This window comes from Leptonotus elevatus, chromosome 14 (assembly GCF_054856555.1).
Source record: "Leptonotus elevatus isolate MCC_2025b chromosome 14, RoL_Lele_1.0, whole genome shotgun sequence".
Classification (NCBI taxonomy): domain Eukaryota; kingdom Metazoa; phylum Chordata; class Actinopteri; order Syngnathiformes; family Syngnathidae; genus Leptonotus; species Leptonotus elevatus.
The window spans coordinates 18,496,147-18,522,138 of record NC_141252.1 but is presented as its reverse complement, the minus strand read 5'-3'; the positions used below and the strand labels follow the sequence as shown (position 1 = coordinate 18,522,138).

The 25,992-nt window shown below is 40.6% G+C and overlaps 2 protein-coding genes across 2 annotated transcripts in view; one reads left to right on the top strand and one right to left on the bottom strand.

The window, feature by feature from the left end:
• The window catches only part of metap1 (methionyl aminopeptidase 1), a 41,667-nt gene extending 39,819 nt beyond the window's left edge, over positions 1–1,848 (top strand). The window contains exon 11 of the mRNA XM_086094137.1: positions 1,411–1,848. Coding sequence (XP_085950263.1) covers positions 1,411–1,577 — 167 coding nt within the window. The 3' untranslated portion in view covers positions 1,578–1,848. The remainder of the gene's footprint in view (positions 1–1,410) is intronic.
• A 10,170-nt stretch (positions 1,849–12,018) lies between these two features.
• On the bottom strand, positions 12,019–25,478 carry LOC147163223 (alcohol dehydrogenase 1-like). The gene is made up of 9 exons (XM_086094493.1): positions 25,261–25,478; positions 23,156–23,257; positions 21,161–21,302; positions 19,209–19,296; positions 14,643–14,862; positions 13,471–13,731; positions 13,269–13,401; positions 12,448–12,586; positions 12,019–12,347 (listed from the first exon to the last, which is right to left on the bottom strand). Exons 1-9 carry the CDS (start codon positions 25,363–25,365, stop codon positions 12,314–12,316), a joined length of 1,224 nt encoding a protein of 407 aa, XP_085950619.1. The 5' UTR covers positions 25,366–25,478; the 3' UTR covers positions 12,019–12,313.
• Positions 25,479–25,992: the final 514 nt, after the last annotated feature.

The window sequence follows — 25,992 nt, the reverse complement described above, 5'->3', positions numbered from 1 at the left end:
TTATCATGTATTAACTGATTAATCATTAATTTTGACCACAGATTATCCTTTAGCTTTAGCAGCGGATGGTTACGTTAAAGGTAGCACACGTTGTGTTTGAGCAATAAACATAACTACTTGCATTAAAAGAAAGCGTTTAATAAATGTTTGTGTATGACAATCAGAATATTTCTTCATGTCAAACTACTGGGGTCTATTTTTTTTAAAATTTTCAATTATGCAATTAATTAACTGATTAGAAAAAGAGAAGGATGAGTGTGCAGTGGATCAAAAAATGTTGAAGACATCCTCATAACACTAAATGTGGAAAGAATTAACACAACAGTTGCTCTTCAAATTTGGCGGGTAAAAAATGTTGATTAAAAAAAGCCTTTTTAATTAAGCGATTCATCGTGTTTAATCCAAATTCTAAAATGTGATTAATCTGATTTTTTTAAAAAAAAAAATCAAAATTTGAAAGCTCTAAATTAAATATTCAAAACATGTCAAAGTCCAAATTTTTAAGTTGTCAGAAAAAAAGACAAAAGATAGATGAAAAGGTTTTGGGGGGTTTTAATACCTAAAAATGGCCCAAAAGTGACCATAAAATGTCCAAAGAGGAAAAGCAGAAGATTACCATAAAATTGCAAAAAATGTCTGAGAATTATTATTTATTTTTTAAAGGCACAAAAGAAAACATTCAAAAAGCAACCATAAAACGTCCAAAAAAGAAAGAATGAGGTAGAAGAGGATGACATAAAGGTAGAACATTCTAAAAAGGTATGAAAAATAAAGTATGAAAAATTACACACACAAAAATGAATCCCAAAGTATTCAATACTTTTCTGCTATGGTGCAACTCTAATTAGCTCTTGGGCCCTCAGTACATTAGACTCAACACTGTTTCCTTCTACAACCACCATTCACACTCACATGACAACTGTTGGCAGTTTTTCTAAATAATGTCATCCTCATAACTTCCCATGGAACTGTCTAACTCAATATTTCGAAAATTAGGCCGTCAATCCACCTCATTCTATGTACTCAACTTGGATCCTTTTGTGATGTACTATATGACATTTATTTTGAAAGGGGGATTGGTATCTAGAAGTTCTTGTATCGCATCACTTTTAAAAATGAAGACAATTTTGCTATTTTAGCAAGAAACATGAAGCACATAATTCGCTTTCGCGGGCCACATAAAAGGATGCGGCAGACAGGATCTGGGCCCTCTTCCTTGGAGTTTGACACCTGTGCTTATAGCATATGACCAAAAAGAAGCCAAATTTAGGATCATACAACTATCCCAATCACCCCTTTAGAATTTTCCCTGTCTACATGCAGACTCAAACGTGCTACACACAAGAGATCATCGAATGACTTGGGTTTCCTGTGTTGAACTGCGAGTGTCTTGTGCATTGAATATCTCAGGTGGCTGGCAAGACGAGACCTGGCCCGACGGCTGGACAGCGGTCACCAGAGACGGGAAGTGCTCCGCTCAGTTTGAACACACCCTTCTGGTCACAGACACGGGCTGCGAGATCCTCACCCGCCGCCTCGAAGATAACGGTCGGGCTCATTTTCTGAGCCAAGTGTAGGCTGGACTGGAGCACACGCGCTCGGAGGGCTGGATTAAGCGGACATATTGACATCCGGCATGTCTGGGTTTCATGTCGACGCTCGCACGTGTTCAAACGCGAGAATACTGTTCCTGGAGCTCATTGTTAAGGTGGCTCTGATGTTCTTTCAATTAAATATCAGCCCACAAATTAAATGGAAGTACTTGAATGTGTCGTGTGGATTGATTTGATAGTGAAAAGTGTTTTTGTTTTGCTGAAAAAACTATTAAAATATTTATGAAAAAGTCAATTGTGCAGTCATCGGGCTCAGGTAAATTAAAAGTATGAATGGCAGATGGACAGGAGAGATGAAGTGTGATTCTTGAAATGGTCAGCAGGGGGCACAATAATTACTTGAACTTCAAACCATCTACCCCCAAAAGACATATTTAGGCTTGGAAAAGGATATGTTTTGGTCTCCTAAGGATATTGTTAGTTTTGTCTAACCCTCCTGTTTTTCAGCAAGTCATAGTCACCAATTTTGAAGTTCAAAAGTAGTTTTTCAGTATTATACATTACATACACACCACTTCCACTTGGGGGGGGGGGACATTTCCCACATGTTCCATATACCAGTGGACAATTTGAACATGTTCATGGGTTTATTTGTGGAAACATATTAGCATACAATACAAAATGTTAGATTTTTCTTTTTTTTAACAATATAATTGTGCCCAGCAAGCTGGAGCATGCTTTTTATCTAGTGGCACACGCTAAGATAACGATAATCACAAAGCTGCAGTGTCTTCAGTAAGACACACTACCCTATAAAAGCACTATTTCACACAATGTCAAGTACTCCAAATAGTTATTCTGCTTGCTTATTAAGTACGAAGGTTTTAGATTTTAATTTGTTAACCTAGTCCTCATTCCAGTTAGATATGATGCAAATGTTTTGTTTTGCTGCAAATAGAGAGAAATTTGAGTGTTCTTTAGTTCTGATCAAATTTTTGTAGTCCTAATTAATATAATTACTTGATTTGTCCAATATATTAGAGTGCCGCTTATTGCCAGAAGTAATGATGTTGATGTGTGTCAGGGTAAATACCCTTTTGAGCTCAGTTGAAAGATTACAAATGATGTATCACTTAAAGGACAAATGCAGGCAAACAATTTGATTTACATGTATGTATAACGAACGTTATCTGGTCCAACTAATCCCATGGTGAAAATAAATCACCAAGCAGGTGCTCAGGAGGTTTGAGCCTAATGCTTGTGTTAAAAAAATTATAGTCTAAGCTATATTTCCTTTGATTAAACAAATTAAGGATATGATAAAACGATGGCGTACATCCGCATTTGTGTTGACCTATTATAACAGAAAAGTAGGTCACATTAACATATACAGTCATGTGACAAGCCAAAGATCCATACATTGCATTATAAATTTACATCTTTTCTCTCTTGACGTTTGTGCTTTGGATTCCATCACCATTGCCTCATCAAAGCAGCACACCACGATTCATAATATGAGTAAGTCTGTGTTTCTGGACCACCTTTCATGTCACTCAAAGTGACCTTACTGGACTAAAAAAAAAAGTAAAACTAATAAATACAACACTAGGAATACTGTAAAGCACAGCAAACTACTACAATAAGTAATCCATAATAAAGTAGTAGATAAAAAGCAGTTCTAACCAAACTATGGTTATGCCTATTTCAAAATGTGTGTTTTGTAGTGATGGAATCAGTGAGAGTTAGTGTTGGGGCTGAGCCTGAGCGACTGAAAACTCTTGACCCACTGGTGATCAGATAGGTGGGCGCTAGAAAATATTGAACAGATGAAATGACCGAACCCGACGGGCGGTGTTTGTTAATGTGGATGAGGTTGGTTAAGAGCGGCAATGGTTTGAAGGCTGTGAATGTAAAGAGGACTATCTTGTGTGTAACGAGCAGCCAGTGAAGTTGTTGTAGAACAGGTGTGACGTGACTTATGTTAGGAAATCTTGCCAGAGTGCAGCAGGCAGAGTTTTGGTTCAATTGCAATTTATAGATGGGTTTGTGTGGGAGGCCATTGAAAAGTCAGGTAGACTTATCAAGATGGAATGTGACCACTAGCATATGAATAGTTGGTCGTGTTAGTGTTGCCTTTGTGACTTTAATTACACAATTCAAGGATTTGGGTCATTTCAAACATTTAGCCAAGAGGAAATAGACAAATCTCTATTAGCATTGCAAGTGAAGGAAGGTGAACGGGAGGGAGCCTATCCCAGCTGGTTGTGGGCAATAAATGAGGCACACCCTTTATTGGTCGCTAGCCAAATGCAGGACAAAGCTAAACAAATAACCAATCACACTTCAATTAACTTGAAATAAAATGATCGCAATCTGGCAGGAAGCTAGAGTGGGGAAATGCCAAACAACAGGGGGGAGAAGATGCAAAATCCATATAAGGAGCCAAGATTAAAACCCCAAAACATCAGAGCTGTGACGCACAATGCTAACCCATCATTCACCATCCTGTGGACAATGGGGTAACATGAATAATTGGTCGTCTTATGTGACCTGTGATTTACTGGCAACCATTCCAGGGTGTACCCCAAAGTCAGCTGTAATAGGCTCATGCTGTCCCAATTAAGACACAATGAGGATAAGTGGTATAGAAAATAGACGGAGGGTTTATCAATCCATCCATCCATTATCAACCGCTTAATCCGGGGTCGGGTCGCGGGGGCAGCAGCTTTAGCACATCAACCAGCTCCTCCGGCGTTCCCAGGCCAGCCGAAAGACATAGTCTCTCCAGCGCGTCCTTGGTCGTCCCCGGGGCCTTCCGCTGGTGGGAAATGCCCTGAACACCTCTCCAGAGAGGCGTCCAGGAGGCATCCGAACCAGATGCCCGAGCCACCTCAACTGGCTCCTCTCAACTCGGAGGAGTAGCGGCTCGACCCTGAGTCCCTCCCGGATGACCGAGCTTCTCACCCTATCTCTAAGGGAGAGCCCGGACACCCTGCGGAGGAAACTAATTTTGGCCGCTTGCATCCAGGATCTTGTTCTTTTGGTTAAGACCCACAGCCCGTGACCATAGGTGAGGGTAGGAACGTAGATCGACCGGTAAATCGAGAGCTTCGCCTTTTGGCTCAGCTTCTTCTTCACCACAACAAACCGATACAGAGCCTGCATCACTGCAGACGCTGCACCGATCCCCCTTTCGATCTCCCGCTCCCTCTTGCCCTCACTCATGAACAAGACCCCAAGATACTTGAACTCCTCCACTTGGGAAAGGATCTCATCCCCAACCCAGAGAGGGCACGCCACTCTTTTCCGACTGAAGACCATGGTCTTAGATTTGGAGGTGCTTATCTTCATCCCAACCGTTTCACACTCGGCTGCGAACCGCTCCAGTGAGAGTTGGAGATCACAGCTTGATGAAGCCAACAGCACCACATCATCTGCAAAAAGCAGAGATGCAATGCTGAGGCCAAGAAACCGGACCCCCTAAACGCTTCTGCTGCGCCTAGAAATTCTGTCCATAAAAGTTATGAACAGAATTGGTGACTGTTGGAAAATTTGTATAATAAGTTATCACATGAATAAGCACTTTACTATTTGCTGCAATTAAATGCTACACACACACCGACATTTTTTTTTATCATTATGAGTTTAGTACCGCCTTTTGTTCCGCCTTCTAAACTTTTTGAATAAATAAGCAGAACAAGGAGGTGGAAGCAGGAAGTCCTTTGGTGCTGAAAGCATCCACTTCCTCCTTTCTGCAGAAAGACAAACTTGGGTGTGGTCCTTGATTCCTGTCTCATGGAGTTGCATATATTTGAGGATGATTTGAGAATAACCCTGACAGTGACAAGGGCAAACTTGGCGGAGTCCAACCCTCACTGGGAACAAATCCGACTTACTGCCGGTAATGCGGACCAATCTCTGACACCGGTCGTACAGGGACCAAACAGCCCGTATTAGGAGGCTAGGTACCCCGTACTCCCGAAGCACCCCCCAGAGAACTCCCCGAGGGACACAGTCGAACACCTTCTCCAAATCCACAAAGCACATGTAGTCTGGTAGAGCGAACTCCCGTGCACCTTCGAGGACCCTGCCGAGGGTGTAGAGCTGGTTCACTGTTCCACGGCTGGAACGAAAACCACACTGCTCCTCCTGAATCCGTGATTCAACTTCCTGACGGACCCTCTTCCCCAGCACCCCTGAATAGACCTTACCAGGGAGCCAGAGCAGTGTGATCCCTCTATAGTTGGAACACACCGTCTGGACCACCGCCCCGATCTGCCAATCCAGAGGCACTGTCCCCGATGTCCACGTGATAATGTAGAGGCGTGTCAACCACGACAGCCCCACAACATCCAGAGCCTTTGGGAACTCCGGGCGGATCTCATCCACCCCCGGGTCTTGCCACTGAGGAGCTTTCTAACCACCTCAGTGACTTCAACCCCAGAGATAGGAGAGCTCACCTCAGAGTCCCCAGACTCTGCTTCTTTAAAGGAAGGTGTGTCGGTGGATTTGAGAAGTATTCTCCCCACTGATTCCCAATGTCCCGAGTCGAGGTCAGCAGCACCCCATTTCCACTATACACAGTGTTAATGGTGCACTTCTTTCCTCTCCTGAGACGCCGGATGGTGGACCAGAATTTCCTCAAAGCTGTTTGCAGGACGTTTTCTATGGCCTCGCCGATCTCCTCTCATGCCCGAGTTTTTGCCTCAGCGACCACCAAAGCTGCATTCCGCTTGGCCTTCCGGTACCCGTCAGCTGTCTCCGGAGTCCCACAAGCCAAAAAGGCCCAGTAGGCCACCTTCTTCAGCTTGACGGCATCTCTTACCGCTGGTGTCCACCAGCAGTTTCGGGGATTGCCGCCACAACAGGCACCACCTTACGCCACAGCTCCAATCGGCCACCTCAACAATGGAGGCGCAGAACATGGCCCACTCTGACGCGTTGTTCCCCACCTCCCCCGGGACAAGGCAGAAGTTCTGCCGGAGGTTGGTGTTGAAGCTCTGTCTGACAGGGGATTCTGCCAGACGTTCCCAGCAGACCCTCACTATACGTTTGGGTCTGCCAGGTCGGACCGGCATCTTCCCCCATAATAGGAGCTGTCAACTGATCACCATGTGGTGATCAGTTGACAGCTCCGCCCCTTTCTTCACCTGACTGTCAAACACATGCGGCTGCAAATCCGATGACATGACTACAAAGTCGATCATTGAACTGCGGCCTAGGTTGTCCTGATGCCAAGTGCACATATAGATAGATAGATAGATAGATTGATAGATAGATAGATAGATAGATAGATAGATAGATAGATAGATAGATAGATAGATAGATAGATAGATAGATAGATAGATAGATAGATAGATAGATAGATAGATAGATAGATAGATAGATAGATAGATAGATAGATAGGGGGGCACCCCTATGTTTGAACATGGTGTTCATTATGAACAATCCGTTCCTCACAATCACGCCACTCCAGGTCTCACTGTCATTGCCCACGTAAGCGTTGAAGTCCCCCAGCAGAACGAGGGAGTCCACAGAGGGAGCGTTCTCCAGCACATCCTCCAAGGACTCCAAAAAGGGTGGGTACTCTGAGCTGCTGTTTGGTGTATAGGCACAAACACCAGTCAGGACCCGTCCCCCCACCTGAAGATGGAGGGAGGCTACCCTCTCGTCTACCGGGGTAAACCCCAACGTACAGCTGCCAAGCCGGGGGGCAATCAGTATGCCCACACCTGCTCTGCGCCTCTCACCGTGGGCAACTCCAGAGTGGAAGAGAGTCCAACCCCTCTCGAGAGGATTGGTACCAGAACCCAAGCTGTGTGTGGAGGCAAGTCCGACTATATCTAGTCGTAACTTCTCGGCCTCGCACACCAGCTCGGGTTCCTTACCCACCAGAGAGGTGACATTCCATGTCTCAGGAGTTAGCTTCCATAGCTGGGGGTCGGACCGCCAAGGCCCCCGCCTTTGGCTGCCGCCCAGCTCACTGCGCACCCGACCCCTTTAGCTCCTCCCACAGGTGGTGAGCCCATAGGAAGGGGGACCCACGTTTTACGGGCTGTGCCCGGGCAGGCCCCAAGGATACAGGCCTGGCCACCAAACACTAGCCTTCGAGCCCTGCCTCCAGGCCTGGCTCCAGAGGGGGGCCCCGGTGACCCACGTCCAGGCAAGGGAAAGCGAAGTCCTTTTATTTTTCTCATCATAAGGGGTCTTTCGAGCCATGCTTTGTCTCGTCCCTTACCTAGGACCTGTTTGCCAAGGGTGACTCTGCAACATAGCTCCTAGGATCATTGGGACACGCAAACCCCTCCACCACGATAAGGTGATGACTCACGGAGGAGGGTTTAGTAGAGGGATTATTGCTTTGGGGTCCACAGATGAATAACTTATTATTCACTGAGTGTAGGCCTGCATCAAATAATATTTATGAATAATGATACTCTGGGTACTGTGGTTTTCCTTTTTTTTATTGTGTTTTGTGTGCCTGTTCTTCCTTTGCCTTTTTAATTAAAATATATCTGAGTCAGAGTGTCTTCACTCCGTCCTCTTTATATTTCCATATTTTCCCTCGCTCTGCCAGTTCGCCAGTCCTACCATTTATCTTCTACGAGAAAGTGATTCCTCTTTGCTAACTTTAATAATGATTGATGATTATTTCATTTGCCACAACTGTAAAAGTGCTTGGTCTAACGAAGGATAGAAAGTGGCCAATAAGAATATATGGCTCATAGATGATATAGAAATTAATTCAAACAAACATTTATCATTTGTTCTTTTGTCTTGGTTTGTATCCTAAAAGAGTAAAAACAGGCAAAGAAAGTCAACTTGAAGCACAAAGAAGCGATTCAGACTGACAACACAATGAGGCACACTTGACCACACGTGTAAAGAGAGAGCTGATTGGTGGGGAAACGAGACACATCACAAGACACAGGTGAAACTAATCACGAGTGAAAAGGCATAGGGAGTTATAAGAAGAAACCTAATAACCTAATTGTGGCCATAAAACCACCTTGAACAAATGAACAATGAATTTACACTGTTTTTAAGGGTGGAGTTACACTTATTATCCCCCCCCCCCCTACTCATGAAATCTGATGTATTCAGTATTCTGATGTAACCAATTCAACTGAGGCGTATTCCAGAAAAGAGGCTCAACAAACTGTGTGCAGGACTACAGCAAAAAAAAGAAAATAAGCTATTTTCACTAAGGGCCATATTCTCCCATCTGTGTGTAAGTCTATTTTGTAACACCCACTATCTATAACCTTGAAAAATTTGTGCAACTGCCAAAGAGGACTGACTCTTAAGACAGGTGTAAATCGTGGTGAATTAAATTTTCCTGGAACTTATGAGTGTCAAAGAAATCCATTTAAAGAAAATAGCACATTTTAAATATGAAAGTATATTCTGTAGTGGATGTGTCATCGCCAGTGAGACGTGTGCAACGCTACATTTAACACGCTACATTTAGTCTTTTCAATCTTGCTCACTTGAATTTTAACACTGCACAGTACCTCTGGAACCTGCAGTACTTGAGTACAGTCAAATTCCTGCACCTTTAAACATCGTTTCCATATATATATATTTTTTTACTCTAACAAGACCAGAGGTGCCCAAGTCCGGTCCTCAAGAGCACCTATCCAGCCTGTTTTCCCATGTCTCCCTCCTCCAACACAGCTGAATTTAATGATTAGCTCATCAGCAATCTTTGCAGAAGCCTGATAACAATCCTGATCATGAATCGGGTGTATTGCTGGAGAGAAACATGGAGAACAGGATGCATAGGAGCTCTCGAGGAGCAGACTTGGGCACCCCTGGCTGAACTAGACTATTACTACTGACTTTTAATGTAAGAACAATTACTAAACTTGACTATTTTCTATAATTATTGTTTCCAAATTCCTTTCAATATTTGTATAAAATTCATGTTGAAAATAGTAGCTATAATAGCTTAATATATTGTAAAGCTTCATTGTTAAATGCACCTTAATTTTACATTACAAATGTCTTTGAATTTCATGGAATTTCAACTGCTTCCTACAATTGAATTTGAGTTACAATTCTGTTTCCAGTTTGCCAACTCAATTCAAATTCAACAATTAAATTGTAATTTAGGGGGTCTTTCTCGAATAATTTATGAATTCCGTACAGCCCTGGCACATATGACAAAGAAACATGCTGAATTTTCTTTATGCCTTGATTGACGGTGGCTGCCTATGACTGAAACTTGACCTTCTCGGCTACAGTGTGATGTTACATGGCCCTCTCGCCTTCCGGTAAACACCCTGTTCAAAGCTGCCTGCTGTGCAGGATCCACAGGCTTCCCGGGTCTTGTGGTCGGTGAGCAAGATACTGAGTGACTGATTAAACATCCTGGAGGTAGTTTCTGTGGAGAATGACATTTCATCAAGCTTTGACCTCCATCAAAGTGACACCAGCAACAGGTGGGGGGCAGGGGCTCGGCTTCCCTCTCCTACACAAGCTGCAAGCAAAATAGTGTTGCAACAATACCAGGCATGTTTGATTGAACCCAAAAGCAAGAACTAACTATGATGGCTGAGAATTTTAATAGATAACATTGATATACGGTAATCATAAAGATGGAATTAAAGTGTAATAGTCCTTTGCGCAGTGCGTTTATACAGATAAACTGCAGTTTCTCCCACTGCGGATGGTGTTAGTCGGCTGCACATTTGATGCGGGCAATTGAAAACCGCCTTGCACCTCCAAACGTCCCGCTATTGCCGCTTTTATTTTTACATAAGCCCCAAACAAGGCGACTATTATTTTAGCCTGACATTCTTTTTTACATGGAACACCAATAAATCTAAACAAGCAAACTAATCTGCTTTTCATTGTTTACTTTTTCCATATTTATTTCAATTTCATAATTCTTTTTTGGGGGCGGGGGGCTCAGTATTGTTCCTTCAGTAATCTTACCGATTCAACATGACATCTTCATTGTTCTTTCTCTCTCTTTTTTTGTGTGCGTGTGCGTGTGTGCATATGTGCGTGCGTGTGAGTTTGTGCTCATTAATTCACCTGAAACCTATTAAAAATCCAAAACCCTTCACCTAAACTGAATACTACCCGATAGTGAAGTGTCAGGAGACCCGAGGATTGATCAAAGAAAAGAGAGAAAAGTGAAATCCAGCACCGACCATACACCACCTACTACACACTGGGTTACAAACCAAAATCTTTCACCAACCCCAGAATCATATAAATTCCAATAAATTAGAGAGACCTCAAGAGACCAAAGGAAAAACTAAAGAAAGGAAGGAAGAATAGATGAAGCAGAGTGTGATCCACAGACATCAGCCTCCACCGATTCAGCAACCAGAGGAAGAAGCAGATTGTGTTTGAATTTCGATAGATGCTGGTGTGGTAGATCTGGCATGCATAAAAACTTCCACCAAAGAAGGGAGCCGTGGACCCCGGCCAGAACAGGGCAAGCACAACCCCCCAGGGCCCCCCAGGCCTCGGCAGCGCCAGGGCACAACACTGCGGGGCCACCGGCCGGAGAGCAAACCCAGGAGTCCGGAGACACGCCCCGCACCCCCAGCCCAACGCTGCAGAACGGGGCATGGCAGGCCCACCAGGCACCCCACCGGCCCACTTTTTTTTTTAAACAAGTGCTTTGAAGACCCCCTTTTTCTTTTATCGCTGATTTCCATAGACCCAAATATTAGATTTGGCAGAGGCATCTTTTGTTGAATTACAGTTATGATTCTTTAATAATAATAAAAAAATAATAATACAAGTTTCCTCCTGTAAACATCATTAAACATATAATTTATAGATGTATTTAAAGCAAGTTGTAAAATGTCTGGAAGCCTCTTGTTTATTTTTAACAAAATTTTAAACATCATAAATCATGCTGTTTCTACTAAATACTGTCTCAAATGTTCTCCAATTTCGATACTGCAAATGTATTGGATCGTATGCGGAGAAACGTTTCTTGGGAGGAAAAATATGGCGACCACGCGGCTTTAAAAGCCTTGGCCTATCAGCTATCCATTTATACATACAGATCAGTGAACTGGACAGAGTGCTGCTGCCCTCTTGTGGGTAAATGTGAAATTGCATTAGCGTGTATTTTATGTGCTGGTCAACGGGACGACGGGCCAGATGTTGTTCATTTTATGACAGAGGCTGCAGGCCAGATCAAATTTCACCACGGGCCGGACTTTTGACATGTCTGATGTAGTAGTTGAAGAGAGAAAAAACAGACTACATATACATACATACTAACACAATAATTTTGAATAATTATAAAATACATTCCTTCGAGGAACACATCGTTTTGCTTTGCTAATTATGAGGAGCCAAAACAAGCCAACAATTCCAGGGCCTGTTTTTTGCATTTTTGTTGTTGTTGTCCCAGTCAGACAATATGGTTACTGCTGTAGAGAAGGAAAACCTTTGAGCATATGGTACAAAACAAAACCAGAGCACTGAAAAGTCACCAATCTATTTCCTTTATTTTTCTCCACAGATGCTCTGACATGCTAAGCTTGATCTCATGTAATCTCATGTTTCAAAACGTGCATAAAGAGTTGTCGTTAAAAGATTAAAAGCCCATATTTGCATTCATTAATGCATATGGCTGGAGTGTGCTGATTCAGCATGAAGTGGTAAGCCTTGACGTATCAAACAATTGAAAATATAGAGGCTATTTAGGAGTTATGGAATCCAACACCATTTGGAAAGGTGTGCTGGTATGGCAGAACAATTCCTTGATCCCTTGAACAATTGATTTATTGCGGACTAACACTCAGGACTGTTCGAATGCTGTGGAACACAAAGACAAGATGGAAAAGAAAAGTATCGATTTAATAGTCATCAACTACTGCATAATACGTTAATAATGGGAGTGCTTTTTTTATTATACCTTTTGCCTTGCTGCAGCAGTTCAATGGCTTCATTGATGTGCTCCAAAGGCATGTTGTGAGTGATGAACTCATCCAATTTCACTTTCTTGTCCATGTAGGCAACAACCATTTTAGCCACGCCGTCCTTACCCTTAAAGCCTGGTTCAGGAATGACAAAAATACTAGAGAGAATAAATTGTGTCAGGAAAAAAAACAACCTGCCAGAGTATTTCTTCCAAAAACATCAATATAGCAAACAAACCAATATTGTTTCTTCCAGTAACATCCAATTTTTTTTTTACTCATTCCATCCCCAAAACGTATAAATACGTTTTTAATACTTTGTCCTGCACTCCCCAAAACTGATTTATAGGTTGTTGTTTTTTAAATGTTTTTTTAATGCTAGAGCATACAGAAGGCTTTTATGCAGCTTCTGACCTGAAGATGTCGCTTAAAGCAGTGGTAGTTATTACACAAATGGCCAGCAGGTGGCAGCATATTGCAACAAGCTCTTTTCCTCAGTGTATTAAACAGGCTTGTGAATAATGATGAAACTTAGCTATATTCTAAGGATAATTCCTGCAAAACGGAAACAGATACAACTACCATTTTTTTCTGATGAAAGAAGAGACTCTAATCTTTCCATGTTTTTATAGCAATAGAACACAATGTTCTATGGGCCTTGCAAAATCAGTCAAAATCCAGTAAAACAGCCGGGAGGTTGGGTTGGGAAGGGGGTTGCTTCAGTGAAAATGGCTGGGAGTGAATGAGTTAAGTAAAATAATTTGTGTCCCAAAGCCCAATAGACAGAGATCCCAGCAGAATCCCTCAGCTCGTTTACCTCCAAACACGGAACCCTTCCATGTGCGCCCGCCAATGAGATCATTAGGACGAGCAGAGAAATCTTCCTTATCGGTCCAGCCAACGATCACGCTCACCCCCCAGGCGGGGATGGAGGACTCCAAGGCAGTACGCTAGACAGGAAAGGACACCGATTGTGTCGCAAATTGTTTGATGTCATTCTGGAAGAAAATGTTGCTCACCATGAGTTTGACATCCCCCACACATTCCAGCGAGTAGTCAACTCCGCCATTCGTCATCTCAGATATCACTTTGCTGACGGGTTTGTTGTGATCTTTTGGGTTTACGAAGTCGGTGGCACCAAACTCCTTGGCTTTGTCAAACTTGTCTGCGTTGATGTCCACAGCGATAATTCTCTTGGCACCTGCATATTTGCAGCCCATGATTGCAGCCAAGCCCACAGCTCCTAAGCCAAACACAGCGCAAGTAGAGTCCGGTTGCACCTGGAAAAAAGAAAATGCCGCTAAGACTCATTTTCTCAATATTTTCACGATTTATTTTCAATTAGTTAAAAAAAAAAACTGTGTGGTGCCCCCTTTTAAACTAGTGGTATCTGAAGTTAATGCAGGCATTATCCTTCGAGCTTGCAAGTAATTAATTATGCTCGTTATGCGAAAGGTTTTAAGATTATATGATTGTGTTAAAGAGGAAGTCAACCATAAACAGTTCTTAAAGCAACACTAAGGAACTTTCATGTTATGGCGGGGCCGTATAGACAAAAGCCTGTAGGAAGACCACATTTCCCATAAGGACAAGCTATTACGTCATTTTTGAGCTCACGCCAGTCAAATTGACTTCTGTCTTTGTAACGAATGGGGAAAAGGGGAAGTGACGTATGCCATATAACAGTCACCACATTCACAGTTTTTTTTTTTGCTATCTGATCACAGTTGCTCAGGGTTTAGGCAACGATCAATCACAGCTCACCTGTTTTCTAAAGTTGAGCTGTGATTGGTCGTTGCCTGAGCCCTGAGCAACTGTGATGTCATCTTCAGTCGACAGCAAGTGGCAAAATGGCCGCCTTCTGATGTCGATAAAAACGGCTGGATTTTGCTTCATAACTCATATTTCACTAACGCAATATTAACCAGAATACTGTATTTAGACTAGTGGGGCTGCATGGAACTTTGGGGGATTGACTTTCTCATCCATCAATCAAGATCTAATCAATCCACTTATTTGATGAATTAAAGGTGGCTTATTAAAGGTTAAAGGTTTTAAAATTTAAGGTTTGTAACGGATATGCGATGCAAATGTGACTCTTTTCTAGAGTTTTGCATCTGTTCTTTTCTCCCACAAATGTCAAATGATAAAATGTGAATAAGTACTTAGAGATTGCCTTGTGTCATCATACCTGAGCATTATTGACTGCCGCTCCGAATCCTGTGCAGATCCCACAGCCAAGGAGACAGACTTTATCCAAAGGTGCAGCAGGGTCAATCTTGGCCAGAGCTATTTGGTTAACAACACTGTACTGTGAGAAGGTGCTGATTCCCATAAACTGCAGCAACTTCTTTCCCTTGCAGCTTAACTTGGAAGTAGGTGCTTGACTCACATTGTGAGGAACAACATCCCTAGACAAAATGGAAGTGTTGGTGTCAATATTCAAATATTGCCTTGGCTCAAACACAGCACTTAGACTTGAATCTATACTCAACAAAAATATAAACACTTTGGTATGCAGGGCATAGGCGAACTAGGCGGTCGGCTAAGGCGCCATCTAATGGAGGGGGCGCCAAATTGCAGGGCAAAAAAAAAAAAGATAAAAAAATTATTTTCCTACTCAGGTTTTCTCAAATAAAATATGTAAATGACCCTGCTATTATTTTTGTTTTTGCATTTTTATATTGCAGAATTGCGTTGTTTTATTGTGCTATTATAATATAGTACTGCCATGCCATTAGTACCGCCGTCTTCCAAGTGCAGAGAAGACGCGTGCGCGCCACAGGAAATCAGAGAAAACTGAAGTTTACAACTAATTCAGTGAAGTTTTCTTTAGCACCTGGCTGAGAAGGGAACTAGGTTCGTATTGGAGTAATGTTTCATTGTTTAACTAATTTCATGTTCATTCTGTAATTAATTGTATAGCAAAACGTTACCGTTTTCGTCCACTGGAGTGTGCTAACGCTCCTTGGTAAATATTTAGCAATGCTATTGCTCAAGATTCTGTTTTATTGACAAATAATCTGTATTTCTGTATGGTTTATTTTTGTTTTAAGGTATTTATAAAGGCAACAGGCAAGGTTAAAATGTTTATTTACAATATAAATTTTACTCAAGAGATTGTCAAGGCTGCAAAAGGTAATAATTTAAGGCAATTCATTTATAGTATATGGTAGGGTGACCAAATGTGTGGGAGGACAGACCATTTTCTTATCATTTGTTGGGGCGTCCGGGGGTGTTGTAAATTCATGAAAATGTCCGGTTGGCATTGTGTGACTAATAGGAGGTGAAGTACACTGTGTAACTGCGACTGGTACCACAATTTCAAGGCCGGGGCAAGTCTCCTCTTTTTGTGGAAATGGGAATATGGTCACCCTAGTATATGGCTTAAATACGGTAAAATAATACACAAAACATACCGTTTGAGTTATTAATGGCAATTTTTGTTCATTTGTATTCTAGCTCTTACAGTGTGTTCACACAAAGCAAGGTTTAATTAAAGTTCAATCTACACTTTCGCCTACGGCACCAAATCACCTATATTGCCGGTGTCAGATGGAATCCATATTATCTCCATTTTTGATCTCCTTTGGGACACATCAGCAATATGTTAGCTAACATTAAGCCGAGCATAGCTCAAATGGTACAGTGGCTGTCTTCCACTTTTTAGTATTTTAATCTCTTCCAAGTGTAAAAGTTTACTCTGTTTAGATTTATAGTTATAACCAACACAAATCTTGTCATGTTGATTGGACTCTCACTTGGACCTCGGACTCAGACTTGCTCATAGCATCATAGCCTCTGGTTTCACGTATGATTTAATTGAAATCCAGTCAAATTTTCCAAGTTGAGTCTTCTATTCATTAGCATGAGATGAAAGCTGTGACATAAAGGACACTGCACATCAGGGGAGTTGTAATTTGCGGAGTTTGCTAGGCACAAGGAGGACAGGACCCGTAAGATGGCCACTGCATGCTTTTGCATCGAGGGGTGCAAGTTGTAATTACGTAAATGTCACCTGATATGTGATTAATATCACGTTTCCTAATGTGGCTAGGGCCACATGGAGTGCTGTTGCTTTCCTACAGCCAATCACGAGAACTGCTTGAGGATGGATGGATGGAGGCTTCCATGCAAGTCAACCGTTCTGTGGTGCAAGGTGGATGTCTATCACATTTTGGCACACAGTGAACATAGCAATGGCGCAAACGCAAATTTCTATCTGTGTGTGTCACACAGTTAAGCTCTTTTCACATTGCATTTTTCGCAGGGTGCAGTGCACCGTCATCAAACCTTTTCATTGTGTATGCGGTCAGGGGCGAGGGCCACGAAATGGAGCGTTGCGCTGCCGCATGGCATGAGGACTTCTGCCATGGCGGCATCAGACAAGCAGCTCCAGTTGGAGAAGAGCTGGGTGGGTGAGTGATTTTGTTATTTCTGGTGGATTCATTTAAGTAATGGCATGAGTTAACTATCCACGGTCCCGCACAGCCAATAGGTTTTCTCTGCTGCTCGTGTCCTCTTCATCCTTAAAATGAGCAACGTCACGGCTTTCTTTTGTAAAAATAGTGGGCTTTCCATCCACCCATTTTTATTTGAATTTTCAAGAAATGCGAATATAAAACTAAATGGAACCCTGAAGGGAAAAGCCAAAAGGAAAAGAAGGAGGGGGTGGATTTTGAAGCATATCGAAAAAAGTAAAATGCAAATTTTGGCTATGGAAACAGGTTTTGAAAATAAACGCTGGTTGCACGTTTTGACCAGATATTACGTCACACGTACGTTTGTAGTCACAGCAATGGCGGACGATAAAATAAGGTATGCTTGGGGGATGACGAAACAGAAATCTTTTTGGAATTAATTAAAGAAGCGAATATTAATGCAATTTTAGAGGGACAAGAGAAAAGAAACGCTACGGTTTATCAAGAATTACCCCAAAAGAATTCATAGGACATAATCGCACGGCACAGTCACGTCCTGTTTTTCTTCTTCTTCTTTTAAATTACTGGTGGATCACATCTCTATAGTCTATACCGCCACCTACAGCGGCGGAGTCCCCTCAATATTTGCAAAAGAAAAACCGATGGAAACAGGCATAAGTCGCATGTCCGTTTTGCGCATTTTCAGTAAATTCGCTTAAAAATGTCAAAACATTTGGATGGAAACCTGACTAATGAATCATACAATTTGTCGAGGTGCAGTCTAACCAGGGACAAAATCCCATTTTTACTTCCTGGTAGGCTGCTATGTCAGCACTTCCAAATATGGGAACATTGGGAACAGGTCATTTTACGTTGCCACGCGAATCTTTCACAAGGAGGGAGTGTACATTGAAAAGGGGTCAAGATCGTGCTGTGCGTCTAGATAGATAGGGTACTTTATGTTGTCGCCATGTTTTTAAAATGTTATATTGTAGTGAAGTTAATGTATTGGAAATAAAGGTTACTTTTTTAATAAATAATGGTTTTCATCCTGAAATATGTGAAATGCCTCTCTTTTGGTAATGCCACAGTTTTATAGCATTTGTATATTATTTTTTGTATATTATTATTTCATGATGTTGTTATTAAGAAATGGATTAGGGGTCTTAATCCACCTTGATGATGTGTAGGTTGGATATATGTGACCTGGCCTTCAGGTCGCATTGCAAAAATTCGGACACGTGCCAGATCTAGGATCACATGTGAAGTGACACAGGTCAGATTGGGCAAAAAATAAAATAAAAAATTAAAATTAAAATCAGATACAGGTCACATTTGGGCAAAAAAAATAAATCTGATTTTGGTCGCATTTGCCTGCAGTGTGAGCCTAGCCATACTTGATTCAAACGTAAGGGGAAAGGAAACATTAGAACAGTGCCGTGGTGGGATGACAAATGTACAGAGGCAGTGATAATTAGAAATAAAGCATTTAACCCTATGGTGCCAAACATTTTGATTCCTCTATTTCATGAGTATAATATTTTTTTCCCATTGAAACCCTGACGTATATGATCTGACACATGCATTGCACGGATAATCCATTAGAGGGCAGTATCTCCCAGCTGATGGCTTTTCCAGCGACCTTGCAAAATCGCCCCAATCGAGAACAGAGAGACACATATACTTATTAATAGTGGGAAATGTTCTTTCTAATTTTTGGAAATACTAATATGTTTGTTATGTCTGTCTATTATTATATTTTTGACATTTATAGATGTACGACTTTAAAGCCTTGTGACTGGATGTATCAAATATGACACAAATCAAAAGTCATATGTGGAAGTTGATTTTCCAAAATTATCATGTTTGTTTGTTCAAAAGGACCAATAAATATGCTATATACAAAGAATCAGAATTTTCTCTCATATATTTCCGGCTTTATAGGGTTAAAGTGGTTAAAAGAACATGTCATTTCCGGGCACTAATTAAGTACAAGCTCAAACAGTGGTTAAGAAAACAGTAAGGCAGACTAAACGGGAGAAGGTACAGCCTCACAATAGGCAATAAAAGCCAGGTAGGAGAAATAAGAGGGATGATTAAGACGATGAGTGGAGATTGGAGGGAATTGGGTTATCATCCAGTGTTAACTCACAACCCCGTCTTTGTGAGAGCCACTGAGGAAAAGCTCACTGTTTTGACAGCAAACGTGTAAGGTGTTGGAGAGGATAGGCCAATGAGAGATTGGTATGTTAAGAAGTATGACTGCGAATTACCAACTTTGTTCTAGGAAAGGGAGGGAAAGACACTCAAGAGGCAAAAATCAATAACATCCTCACCATGCTTTTTCACACTGGTTAGTCTTGGGACTCTTACAGTAGCGACACTCTCTACACTGGGAAATGATCAGGGGGATAACTTTGTCTCCTACAAGACAAAATCAATGCTCAAGTGATGCAAACGCTCAGGATGTAACAATAACGACTTTAGAATTGCCACGATACCATCGTTGTCATGTTACGATTTTAAAAGAGGTTGTATTCCATTTGCGCAGTTCCAGCACCATCTGGTGGTTAGTTTGTTAGTGCAGTTTAATTTTAATTAGCCATGGTTTGGCCTGCTATGTTTAAGACCCACAATAATGGTCAAATGAAGGGGAATGTAACACTTCTGAGTTCCTCCACAAATGGACTCGATTCACAATGTGCATTCATTCGCAAGTAAGTGCATCAATATTAAGTGTTATCAGTGATTGTAGGTCGTTTATCTACATTGAGGTTAATGTTACCTGGTACTATTTAAATTAGATGTACACTCTAAAAAGAGAATTGTTGAACCAAATAAAGATTAAACAGAGAATTGTTGACCAATTTAATAAAATTACCTCAAGTGGTAACACACGATAGAATTAAGTTAATCCAAAGTGAATATATGAAATTTAATGAACTCATAATTAATTAAACTTAATATATTCATATATATATATATTTAGATTAACTTAATTACAATTTTATTAATTAAGTTTAGATTAACTTAATTAAAATTTTATTAATTAAGTTTAGATTAACTTAATTCAATCGTGTTACCACTTGAAGCAACTTTATTAAGTTGGTCAACAATTCTGTTTCATCTGAAATTGATTCAACAATTCTCTTTTTAGAGTGTATTATCATGACCTCAGGTAGTTAGCATTGTATAGATGAGACATTTTCATGCAATTGCTCCTTTAGTTTATTTGTACAAGCAAACTAAAAAGGTCCAAAGAAAAAATCTAGTCTGATTATTGCTCTATGTTCTATGTTAATTTATGTTCTAACTGGACATACTGCAGCGGTTATCACTCCCATAGATCCGTCATACCAGCAAATATTTTTTCAACATCTCCGTCAAAAGAAATTAAATTTCGCCCACTTCAGTTGATACTTTGCGCCACAGAGCCAATAAAAGGACTGGCCAAGCCTGTTTCTTTTTCACAATATCATGAGTTTTTAGACAGTATTGTGAGCTTTTTCTATACAGTGGAACCTCGGCGTTTGAACGTCTGGGAACTCGTACAAATCGGACTTCAACCAAAAAAATCTGAGTAAAAAATGCCTCGGATTTTGAACACCCAAGCAAAGCAAGCTAAACCAAACACACTTTGAAAACAGGAAGCCGAGTGAAGCTGAGCGGAGCCGAGCAATGCCGAATGTTCACGTTGCAGTAGTTGAGACGATACACTGCTGCTCATTTCCACTCAGATCGTGAATACTCCCGGAGGTGATCCTTACTCGCGACAATTTTCTTTGACATGGGCCCAAAGAAAGACAACAGTGCGAGTGGCAGCAAAAAAAAACGTACAGTGCTACGAACCACAGTGGAATTAGGAAGAAGATTATCGCGCCGTTGTAACTACCGTGACTGCTTCTGTAAATACTGGCACACGGTGACACTGATGTAAATGTAAAAAACATAAATATAAATTAAAATAGGAATTTTCGGTTTTTGGAGCTTGGGAACAGATTAATTGCATTTACATTATTTTCTATAGGAAAATATGTTTCGGAGGTTGAACAATTCAGACTTTGAACACTTCGCAGGAACGAATTATGTTCAACCTCCAAGGTACCACTGTATATCGCCGCCACAATATTGTGATCATTATCGTACCGTGAGATTCATATTGTCATAATTATCCTATTGTGACGTTTGGGTATTGTTACATCCCTAGCAAACACACAAACATAAATGCAGTATCAAATTGCCTCATGTTTTGGAATAAATGTGCGTTCTGAGATGCTTACAAACTGACCTGTCTGAAATTCGGTGACTCCAGGACCGACACTCTCAACAATGCCTGCTCCCTCATGACCGAGCACCATTGGGAAGAGGTCTTTATTGTCGGTTTCATTAAGGTAGAAGAGGTCAGTACGGCAGACGCCTGTTGCCACAATCTGCTCGAAAGAGAACAACTGTCAGTAAAAACACTTGATTGAGTGCTTGGTGCGAGTAACACATTCATTTAACGTAGTCTTAGTTTAATAAAATAAAATACAATTATGCTGGAGGAGTCAGTTTATTCTTCCTGCAGTTCTTCAGTCAGTCAGTCAGTCAGTTGTGACTCTTCTTAGAGCATTTTTGTTATTCTCGATACAGTTGGCTTACCAAACGATGATTGAGATTTTAGCTGCTCAAGTTTTTTTTTTTTTGGTGTCAATGTAAACAGTCCAGAATGGTTTAGTCGAGTCCACTTGCTTTCTACAGCCCTCATTCACACAAAAAAAAGTCTCAAAGGGCTTCACAAGCCCACAAGTTTAATGGCCAACTACACGTCTGATTTGTCCCTAACATATGAAACATCCAGAACTTGCAGGTCATCTTGGGACAGATCTGCTTGCTGTAATCCGAGTTACAAGTAAACATAGGGAGGGAGGCAGGCAGTGTTCACTTTGTATACACCAAATGTCTAGGACAAACTCAAAGGATTTGCTCAAACTCATTTCTTTCAAATGAAGACTAAAGATTTCCATTTACCGATGACTTTTAGTAGATAAAATTTAAACTCACTCTGCACTGTAACTTTTCTTAACCTGTCTTATATAATTGGTTTTATATGAATTTTTTGACATTTTCATTTTATTTCCTTCAATAGTCTTTCTTTAATGTTATTTTAAATAGAACTTAGTTAAATTAGCACATTATAATTTTCATAATATTTTGATGCCTTTTATGCCATGTGTAAAAGGACCTTGAAATTCCTTGTCTGAAATGTGCTTTACAACTATAAATGCCTTACATCACTGAGCCCAGGGTGTAGTTCACCTTTCACCCAAAGACAGCTGGAATAAGTTCCAGGCCAGCTCACCTATGACCCCGAAGAGAATTAGCAGCATAAAATGGACAGAATTAATTTGATCTATTTTGAGTCTCTATGGCATTCCTCCAACGACATAATTAACTCATACAAACCCAAAAAACGTATAAATATGTTTTTTAAATACTTTGTCCTTCACTCCCCCAAAACATATTTATAATTTTTTTTTATGGGGGGGGGGGGGGGTTATGCTAGAGCATACATAATTCTTTGATGCAGCCTCTGAACTGAAGAGATTGCTTGAAACAATGGTAGTTATTACAAAAACGGCAAGCAGGTGGCAGCAGAGTATAAGAGATCAGTCAGGGCCATGTTGTAACTAGTGTTTTCAACAGGTTTGTGAATAATGATGAAACTTAGCTACATGCTAATGCTAATTGCGGCAAAACAGAAACAGATACAAACAACTGCAAGTTCCCTATTTTATAGCAATAGAACACAATATTCTGTGCACCTTGCAAAATCAGTCAAAATCCAGTAAAACAGTCGGGAGCGAAGGGGGTTGCTTCACTGAAAATGGCTGCGAGTCAATGAGTTAATAATTGTTGAGTCCTGTCATGTTATATTGTCCTCCATGTGCCACACACAATGTGAGTTTTTGTCTTACATATTGACTGAAGCGGTCACAGAAAGGCGTACAAAGATACATCCTTGGAAATGTAGTGGTCGATTTATGAATCACCTGTTGTGAAATTTGCTGTTCAGGTCACTGTTAGCGAACAGTCATTTGTGCAAAAAGCCCTGACACATTGAACAGTTTTACGTGCGTTAAGATGGTCAAATTAGGTCCACCTGTTATAGGAGATTTTAGTGCATATGGGGTTCATCCAGAATTTTTACCTGACAGCCAAAAACCTGAAACATTATTTGAGTAGTGTATGTTATGATTAGTTGTGCAATACAAACAAATAATGTGGAATTCCCTTTTCTCACCTTGACGCGGACCTCGTTGGCCTGCGGTGGCTCGACCTCAATCTCCTCGATCGTCAAAGGCTTATGTGGTTCCCAGGCCACTGCTGCTTTACAACTGATGACCTTGAGAGCATTAGACAAAACAAATTACATGAGCAATGACTTGGGTTACTTTGAACCTGAAATTTTGTTTTCTCGATTGCTTGTTCCTTAGGAAAATAAGTTAAATATGTGTGTATTAGGCTGTCAAAATTAACCGATTACTCGACACGTAATCGATTATCAAAGTAATCAACAGCTATTTTAATCATCGAGTAATCGTTTGAAGCCATTATTTAATTTTAAATTGTCCAAATCCTCTGATTTCAGCATATCAACAGTAATTGTTCACTGATTTTTGCAGTCCTTCATAAAAGAAGACTGATTATCGTCTGTGTTTAATCAAAATGAGACATTTGCAAACATCTGGTTTTACTTTGGAAAACAATGACCAGTTTGGTAACATAGTACAACATCAATCTCCCTTTTTTTTTAAATACTATATCAATACGAAGTAAAAAAATAACCACTAATCACTGGTTAATAAACAGTTATCAGGGGGGGGGGGATGCTAAATTATAATGAACCAGATTAGTCGATACAAATATTCGATAGTGACAGCGCTATCATTAACACGGAGCCGAGACATTGGCTATGGTCATCTTTGTTAACTCTTGAAGACATCTTTTGTAAAACAAAAACACAATGTTCTTGAATATTTCTACAGTTGTTTTACAGTTGCCGTAAGGAAGTAGTTTTGCCTGATTTACTGAAAGTTGGTTCATAACGCCTATTATCACCCAAACATTTGTGGCTATTTCAATTGCTGAGTGACTTGTAAATGTGGCAAACCACTATCCTCACTCAGTGACTGGTGAGCAAAGAAAGTAATGTCAAGCCCTGCCTGTTTGTCTCGAAAATATTACAATTATTATTTATGAAATAATCTGTTTTTCAAAAATGTTGTTGCCGTAATACTCTAATACTCTAATCTAATTTGTGACTGACACAACGTGGTAAGTGACAGGCCCACAGTAAAAACAAAGCCACCTGCTTTAGTCAGTAGCAGGGTTATTATAGTTTGGGAATTTTCATTTGAGTTAGTTTTTATTTCGTTTTGAGTTAATCAAATCGCCGACTTTGCCGGAATTCACAGCGCACGACCTATATCAATATGTAGTCAATGCCGTCTCTTCTCCTTACACCGGGGCTGATTCAAAAGCTTGTCGCTGGCTGAGTCGCTGGGACGAGATGCTACGCTCACACCGGGGGACAATATACCTCGTAATGCAAAGGTAAAACTTGTGTTTGCGGTTACTTTTAGTTTTTTTGTTTCATTTTTTGTTTTGTTTGCGATTACGTTTTGTTTCGTATTTTGTGTTTGTTTGTTTTTTTATTTGTGTTTGTGATGACCTTTTCGTTGTTTTGTTTCATTTTTTGTATTTGTGTTTTTTGATTTGCGTTTGCGATTACATTGCATTACAGTGGCCGATGAGCGACGTCATCTGAAGGTGCTTTTCTATTGGCGGCTGCTAGATGACACTTCCAGTTAAATAAATATACTTAAAATCACATTTAAAATCATCCCCAAAGGCTCATGCATTAAATTATTCACCAAAGACTAAAACGAAGGAAATTTTTGCTATAGTAATAGTTTGTTAGTTTTGAAAACATAAAATATAGTTTGGTATTTTTAGTTTTTTAAAAAGCATTTTCATTTTTATTCAATTTCGTTAACGAAATTTTTTTTTGAATTGTATTTTTCTTTTTTTCGTTAACTTTGGTCAGTAGGCTCTATAAACTACAATACACATGAGCAGTTGCTTGGTTGCAGGCCGATAAGGCAGTTCTAAAGGTCAAAACAGACCTTGGGAGTTGTGTTTTACAACACTTATATAATGCGGCTACATACTGGTAGCATGCTTCCCCTCTGTGTGTCAATAGATTGTTATATACAGTACATCATAGAACTCAGATAGAATTACTGAAAAAATCATCACTCTCACCACGGGAGCCCATTTGGCATGATATTCATTCGTAGTAATGTGGTGAAATACGCAAGCAATATTCATGGCTATATCACTTACCTTACCAGCTGTGTCCATTTTCACAGTCAACGTGTTTTCCGAAGGACAGGAGGAGCTGAGAGATGACAGCTGCAGCTGCTGGACAAGCCTTAGCCTCTCGATCATGGATTTAGACGCACAGTTAATAAAACAATGGGCGGAGCTTCAGGCTCTGACAATCGGACATAAAGTTGAGCACATGTAGTTGAAATCACTTAGTTTGTTCTTTTCACCCTCCCCTTACCTTCATGTTAACTTGACCCCACCGATGTAGGCAACTTGTACAGAACACTAAAAATATATCATCTTTTTCCATTTTATGTTCACCCAGTTGCCCCCATTTAGAATGGCTTCAAGCATGAAGCAAAGAAACGATCTCAATCATTCATTTAAAGACGTTAAATATTGATAAGACGGTTAGCTGAGCATTCACTCATCGTGTCCCCACTTAATCACTGTTTCTCCGACAGTACATTTGGTTATTGTTTTTTCAGGTGCTAGTCAAACCAAAACTCACAAGACAAAAACACCAAGCCTCATTGTTGAAGGGATTTTCACAATAACATTCTGATTTTACAGACCTCATTTTCGTATACCTATTTAACTCGTAAAACCTAAACAACATTTTCTAGACATTATTTTAAAATGACCCTTAACAGTTGCAGAGAACAAAAATATGAATGGATATAAAAAATAAAGAGCAGCACATGAACTAGATTAGATATGTCTATCAGAATTGTGTTTATCATGAAG